Raw genomic sequence first — 7876 nt, forward strand, 5'->3', positions numbered from 1 at the left:
TCACCGAGCCTTAACCACGGGCCAGCCATCACCGGGCCTTAACCACGGGTCAGCCATCACCGGGCCTTAACCACGGGTCAGCCATCACCGGGCCTTAACCACGGGTCAGCCATCACCGAGCCTTAACCACGGGCCTTAACCACGGGCCAGCCATCACCGGGCCTTAACCACGGGCCAGCCATGCCCGGGCCTTAACCACGGGCCAGCCGTCACCGGGCCTTAACCACGGGCCAGCCGTCACCGGGCCTTAACCACGGGCCTTAACCACGGGCCTTAACCACGGGCCAGCCATCACCGGGCCTTAACCACGGGCCAGCCATCACCGAGCCTTAACCACGGTTCTTAACCACGGGCCAGCCATCACCGAGCCTTAACCACGGGCCTTAACCACGGGCCTTAACCACGGGTCAGCCATCACCGAGCCTTAACCACGGGCCAGCCATCACCGGGCCTTAACCACGGGTCAGCCATCACCGGGCCTTAACCACGGGTCAGCCATCACCGGGCCTTAACCACGGGTCAGCCATCACCGAGCCTTAACCACGGGCCTTAACCACGGGCCAGCCATCACCGGGCCTTAACCACGGGCCAGCCATGCCCGGGCCTTAACCACGGGCCAGCCGTCACCGGGCCTTAACCACGGGCCAGCCGTCACCGGGCCTTAACCACGGGCCTTAACCACGGGCCTTAACCACGGGCCAGCCATCACCGGGCCTTAACCACGGGCCAGCCATCACCGAGCCTTAACCACGGTTCTTAACCACGGGCCAGCCATCACCGAGCCTTAACCACGGGCCTTAACCACGGGCCTTAACCACGGGTCAGCCATCACCGAGCCTTAACCACGGGCCAGCCATCACCGGGCCTTAACCACGGGTCAGCCATCACCGGGCCTTAACCACGGGTCAGCCATCACCGGGCCTTAACCACGGGTCAGCCATCACCGGGCCTTAACCACGGGTCAGCCATCACCGAGCCTTAACCACGGGCCAGCCATCATCGGGCCTTAACCACGGGCCAGCCATCACCGGGCCTTAACCACGGGCCAGCCATCACCGGGCCTTAACCACGGGCCAGCCATCACCGAGCCTTAACCACGGGCCAGCCATCACCGGGCCTTAACCACGGGCCAGCCATCACCGGGCCTTAACCACGGGCCAGCCATCCCCGGGCCTTAACCACGGGCCAGCCATCACCGGGCCTTAACCACGGGCCAGCCATCACCGGGCCTTAACCAAAGAGTCAAAGAGTCCCTGCTGACGACTACTTTCCCCTAAAGTCAATCTATGACCTGTGACCTCCCTAAAGACTACCAGGCGGTGTTCCAAATGGCACCCCAGTCCCTATTTAGTGTCCTACCATTTGAACAGAGCCCATAGGGATAATGCACTATATAGGAAATAGGGTGCCATCTCACCACCCCAAGTCAAACTAATACAGCTAACAAATACACACAAAAAAACTGCTGAAAACCACCCTTTCCAAACAATTTCCAAATTGTGAAATCCATTGTCATAGCAGGATAACATAGCAACTGGAGGATAATCCGTCCCATCAAAGACAGTTCAGCATTTTGTAAAACAAGGAAAGAAGACTCATCAAATGATTGCATTATTCTGGGGGAAGTTGTGTAATAAAACATCACAGTCACATGTATGACTATGGGAGTTTAAGACGGCACATCCAGGGTTGCAAAACTCCGGTAAATTTTCCAAAATTCCAGATTTCCATTAATCCTGGTTGGAACATTCCCAAAAACCTCTCTCATCGTCACTCAATGCCTAGGTTTACCTCCACTGTACTCATATCCTGCCATACCCTTGTCTGTACATTATGCCTTGAATCTATTCTTCCACACCCAGAAATCTGCTCCTTTTACTCTCTGTTCCGAACGCACTAGACGACCAGTTCTTATAGCCTTTAGCCGTACCCTTATCCTACTCCTCCTCTGGTGATGTAGAGGTTAATCCAGGCCCTGCAGCCCCCAGCTCCACTCCCCAGGCGCTCTCATTTGTTGACTTCTGTAACCGTAAAAGTCTTGGTTTCATGCATGTTATCATCAGAAGCCTCCTCCCTGAGTTTGTTTTACTCACTGCTTTAGCACACTCTGCCAACCTGGATGCCCTAGCCATGTCTGAATCCTGGCTTAGGAAGACCACCAAAACCCCTGAAATTTCCATCCCTAACTATAACACTTTCCAACAAGATATAACTGCCAAAGGGGGCGGTGTTGCAATCTACTGCAGAAGTAGCCTGCAGAGTTCTGTCTTACTATCCAGGTCTGTGCCCAAACGAATCGAGCTTCTAAAAATCCACCTTTCCAGAAACAAGTCTCTCACCGTTGCCGCTTGTTATAGACCCCCCTTAGCCTCCAGCTGTGCACTGGACACCATATGTGAATTGATTGCCCCCCATCTATCTTCTGAGTTCATACTGTTAGGTGACCTAAACTGGGATATGCTTAACACCCCGGCCATCCTACAATCTAAATTAGATGCCCTCAATCTCACACAAATTATCAAGGAACCTACCAGGTACAACCCTAAATCCGTAATCATGGGCACCCTCTTAGATATCATCCTGACCAGCAGGTATATCTCACTGGTCACCCCCAAAGCCAACACTTACTTTGGCCGCCCTTACTTTGGCCGCCTTTCCTTCCAGTTCTCTGCTGCCAATGACTGGAATGAATTGCAAAAATTACTGAAGCTGGAGACATATCTCCCTCTCTAACTTTAAGCATCAGCTGTCAGAGCAGCTTACCGATCACTGTACCTGTACACAGCCAATCTGTAAATAGCACACGCAACTACCTCATCCCCATATTGTTATTTATCTTCTTGCTCTTTTACACCCCAGTATCTCTACTTGAACATCATCTGCAAATCGATCACTCCAGTGTTGATGCTAAATTGTTATTATTTTGCCTCTATGGCCTACTTATTGCCTTACCTCTCTAATCTTCTACATTTGCACACACTGTATATAGATTTTTCTATTGTGTTATTGTCTGTACGTTTGTTTATTCCATGTGTAACTGTTGTTGTTTTTGTCGCACTGCTTTGCTTTATCTTGGGCAGGTCGCAGTTGTAAATGAGAACTTGTTATCAACTGACCTACCTGGTTATATAAAGGTGAAATAAATAAAGACCAGGCTACTCCATGAGGTGATTATCCAGGTGTGGGGGGAGGGGGGGTCAGGGGTTAGACTCACGGCCTGAAGCTGAGGCTGTAGGGGGCGGCGGAGACCATCATCTGACTGAGAGCTGACACAACCACTAGGATGACGATGGGCAGCAGCTGGACAAAGAGCGCGAAGCCTCCCTGAAAATCACAACACACAGGTTAGTTAGACAACAACAAGCCTCCCTGAAAATCACAACACACAGGTTAGTTAGACAACAACAAGCCTCCCTGAAAATCACAACACACAGGTTAGTTAGACAACAACAACCTGGGGCCTGTTGCACAAAAGTAGAATTAAGACATCCGGGATAAATGACTCAGCTGAGCTCAATGAAGCCAAAACATGTGCGTCCAGGCTTAATTGGTTGCACAAAGACCAAGCCAGGATGAGCAGACACGGATTCATTAAGCCAGGTGAAACCAATCCTGGATAGGTGCGCGCTCACGGCTCACTCAAATAGACCCCGCCACAGATCACAGATTAACTGATTTACCATGGCAACTAGAGCCGCGTACTTTTCCCCGTCGGAAGCACAAATCCTCATGGAGGCATACGAGGAGGTAAAAGATATAATTAAGAAGAAAGGCAACACCGCCACAGTGATAAAGCAAAGAGAAAAAAAGCGTGGCAAAGTATTGCAGACCGCCTGAATGCGTAAGTAGTGCACAATTACACACTCACCGCTCCGCTGAAACATCACAATTACAATTCAAATATTTAATTCACATCTCCAAAAATGCAGTTGTACTGTAATTATGAAACGGTTAAATTTTTAATTGAAACGCACTGCAGATATGAGTGAAATTGTGTAAAGTAACTCCATCACACTGTATAAAGCTATGATAAATTTTTTGATATTTTTACTGAAAACAAGACAAAAATACCAAGTAATTTTTGCAGTGTGACTCCATTAAATGTGTGTGTGTGTGTGTGTGTGTGTGTGTGTGTGTGTGTGTGTAGATTAAACATGAACGGGCCAAAACGGACATGGCAGCAGGTCAAAATCAAATAGAACATTCTGCAGAATGGTATGGTCCCTGACTAATATTTAACAAAGCACAAGCATATATTGTACCCAGAAGGTGCCTGCTCACACATTGTCTGTACTGTTTTAGCAGTGAAAAGAATACCCACAGACAAGGCACGGGTGGTGGGTCACCAAAGGCTGACCTTACCCCAGCAGAGGACATGGCCTTGGAGCTAAATAAAGGCAGGCCCGTCTTAGAGGGGATCCCTGGGGGAAAGAGACGAGCATAGGTTCCTCCCAAGATGCCACCCGCTTCATTCAAGGTATGTCCTTCCATCTCTACATGGGATACAACCACATTCATATTGAATCAATTTGGACTGTCTGACTTTGGTTTACCTATTGCCTTGCAGTGTCTGGCAGCACTGTGTTCCTGTTAGAGCCACCAGCACAAGCACCAGACGATGCTGATCCAGTGAGTACTCCATCAAAGGCATACTGTAGGCCTGGCATGTCTTGTCTACTAGCTTCAATATGAATCCGATTAAATGTGATAGGGTGAAGGCCCCAGTGCAGCAGCAACAGCACATGATGGAGACGATGATGAGGAGGAGACCATCTCTCTGGATTCCAGAAGGCATGAGGTATCATGTTAAGACTGTGAAAGTACTATTTACTCTACAATGGTGAGGAGTCCTCATCAAAATCAAAAAATCTAATTTATTTTACAGGACCCAGATGCTATACAGTGGGAAAACCAGCCTGGCAACATAGTGCGTATTAATAAAAGGACACCACATCCTGCCAAATTCCAGCTGCGCTAATTGTATTGTGTTCACAGAGCTCACAAGCTATCAGAAAGTTGTATGGCAACCACCTCCGACGCCAAATAGAACTGGCAGACATAGACATTCAGTACAAGAAGAAAAAGATGGAAAATCTTGCACTGGAGTCCGAAATAAAAAAGAGGACAATTAGGAAACTGGACCTTGAAATAAAAAAACTTGAGAGGGAGGTGAGATATGCCTTCAATGTACACTGTATGCTAACTGTAACACAAATGTATTAATCATTATTTTTCTTTCCTCCCCCAGCTCCAAGAAGATGACACAGCTCAAAATAAAAATGAGGTATATTCTCGTAAAGTCAAGTGAGCCATGACATATGAGCTCTTATTGTGAGCACACAGGACGGTGGCATCTTTCTAAGGTTTTTTTTATTTTCCCAGCAATCAGTACAACTAAGGCATCGCCCTCTTTTGCCCACCCCCCCAGCACCAGGTGTGGCCACTAGCCTATATGAAGGCCCAAAATTGTGTGTTCCTTTCTGCTCTGACAATGGCATGCCCATTCGTGCGAGATGTGGTGGATGAAGAAGCACTTGTGCTGAGGAGAGCCTTCAGGCGAGAAAGGGTCTTCAGGGACCGGTTGGACCCACTGGCCTTCCCTGATGACCATCTATATGAAAGATACAGGTTTTCTGCAGATGGCATCAGGTATCTATGCAGACTACTGGGTCCCAGGATTAAGCACCGCACTGCACGGAGCCATGCACTGAGTGTGGAGCAAATGGTTTGTGTGGCCTTGCGCTTTTTTGCTAGTGGAGCCTTCCTGTACTCAGTGGGGATGCAGAACAGCTGAACAAGGCCACAATTTGCCGCACAATAAGGAGTGTGTGTCTGGCTATCAAAGCATTAGCAGATGTCTTCATCTCCTTCCCTGGCCACAGAAGACTCTGTGACATCAAAGAGGAGTTCTATAGGATTGCAGGTAAGAGGATCTACAAATTACAGGACAACTGTTAACACATAGTAGGATACTCATTACTTTGTGTGACAGGTCTCCCCAATGTCATTGGTGCAGTGGACTGCACACACATAAGGATAAAAGCCCCCTCAGGTGCCCATGAGGCCGATTTTGTGAATAGGAAATCCTTTCACAGCATTAATGTTCAGGTGAACATAACTTTTGATATTGTCCATTGACGAACACTCTGCATTGCCAGTGATGTGCATTGATTGGTGTAATATTCCTCATCTTATGATTTCAGATGGTCTGCAATGCTGACTGTGTGATCAGCAATGTTGTGGCAAAATGGCCTGGCTCAGTCCATGACTCCAGAATCTTTGGGCCTCTGAAATCTATCAGTGCCTATCACAAGGTAAGCCACACAACCCCTATTTATAACCATCATGGCTGTGTCAAGAATATCACTGTGTTTATGAGGTAGTAATGATGAGATTTTTGTGTTGACAGGTGAATTCTCTGGTGTGTTGCTGGGAGACAGGGGTATGGCTGCCAGCCTTTTCTCCTGACACCTTTCACAGACCCCCAGGAAGCACAGCAGGCCTACAACCATGCCCATGCCAGGACCAGGGCCAGAGTTGAAATGACCTTTGGCCTCCTGAAGGCACGCTTTCACTGCCTTCACAAATTAAGGGTCAGCCCTGTTAGGGCATGTGATATTACTGTGGCTTGTGCTGTCCTCCACAATGTGGCCTGCCTGAGGAAGGAGAGGGCCCCCAGAGTGCCACCAGCCATGGACTGGGACAATCCGGCAATCTTCCCTGATGACGACAGTGGTCGGCTGCTGAGGGACCAATATGTGTTGAATTATTTTAGTTAGTATGTGTGCTTTCAATTTTGGTTAAATATGTCCTGCGGTGGCAGAGGAATTTGTTTTTTTTTGGGTTCGTTTTTTGACGAATTTGGCCTCTTATGATGATTGTGCGGTATACTGTGTGTAATACAAGGCTGCAGGGAGGCTACTGCATCCATTCATTTGTCTGTTCAGTTGATGTGTGTGGATTTGTCCTGCATTTATTTTAGTGTGCAGACCTTTGAATGTGTATGTATCATTTTGTATAATATGCTTGGATTCTGTGCTTTCCATCTTGTAGAGTCACTGTGACTTCAGTTTCGAAAGGAGCTGATGGTTTACCTGCTTTGTTTTGTCCTTATTTAATAAAGGAACATAATGTTACACATTGTGTTTTTATATTCATATGGAATGTGTATTTGTTTATGACAGAGTACTAGGGCCACACTGAAGAAAAAGGATAAAGTCATACATTTATGAGGCTGGTTCTTTCTGCAGAAAAGCTACATTGTTTTTACAGTTTTGATACTTATGACAATGTGATACTTAATATTCTGGCTCATCAGCATGTCTTTGTGTATGAAACCATACTGAAGTACAATTTCACGAAATGCCCCACATCTGTCATTTTAACAACTGTCCTCCTTTAAAACAACTGGTTACAATATTATGACTTGTGTTTTTTTCCCCTCTGTGGCCCTAATATTCTATCATTTTATATATAGCCTTATAGTCTATGGGAAACTGTAAATTATCTAATGATAGCAACATCATCTAAAAATCATTTTTTATCCAAAATCATTGAAATTAATGATCACAAACGTTTAAATAATAACAGTGGGTCTAGTTATATGTGATAACAATGTATAGTGAGCAGTGAAATAACTATTGGTTTCCATTTGTGGTGACTGCTGACTGACATTAGGGATGAGATTAAATAGATCCTGGAATTTAGCCTGGTCTGGAGCAGGCTAGCTCCACAGAATAAATCTCCATGGAAATTTATACCATAACATATCCTCCTGCCCCTATCCATCTTTAGTGCAACCGGATTACGGATCAATTGAGCCAGGATCACCAAGATATCCTGGCTTAATCCTATCCTAGTTTTGTGCAACAGGCCC

The 7876-nt window shown here is 47.0% G+C and overlaps 1 protein-coding gene and 1 pseudogene across 1 annotated transcript in view; one reads left to right on the plus strand and one right to left on the minus strand.

The window, feature by feature from the left end:
• Positions 1-3326, minus strand: part of LOC135537740 (dnaJ homolog subfamily B member 12-like) — a 4908-nt gene extending 1582 nt beyond the window's left edge. Inside the window, exon 1 of the mRNA XM_064963764.1 lies at positions 3215-3326. Coding sequence (XP_064819836.1) covers positions 3215-3255 — 41 coding nt within the window. The 5' untranslated portion in view covers positions 3256-3326. The remainder of the gene's footprint in view (positions 1-3214) is intronic.
• A 1391-nt stretch (positions 3327-4717) lies between these two features.
• On the plus strand, positions 4718-7157 carry LOC135537741 (putative nuclease HARBI1; annotated as a pseudogene).
• Positions 7158-7876: the final 719 nt, after the last annotated feature.

Source organism: Oncorhynchus masou, unplaced genomic scaffold (assembly GCF_036934945.1).
Source record: "Oncorhynchus masou masou isolate Uvic2021 unplaced genomic scaffold, UVic_Omas_1.1 unplaced_scaffold_8274, whole genome shotgun sequence".
Lineage (NCBI taxonomy): Eukaryota > Metazoa > Chordata > Actinopteri > Salmoniformes > Salmonidae > Oncorhynchus > Oncorhynchus masou.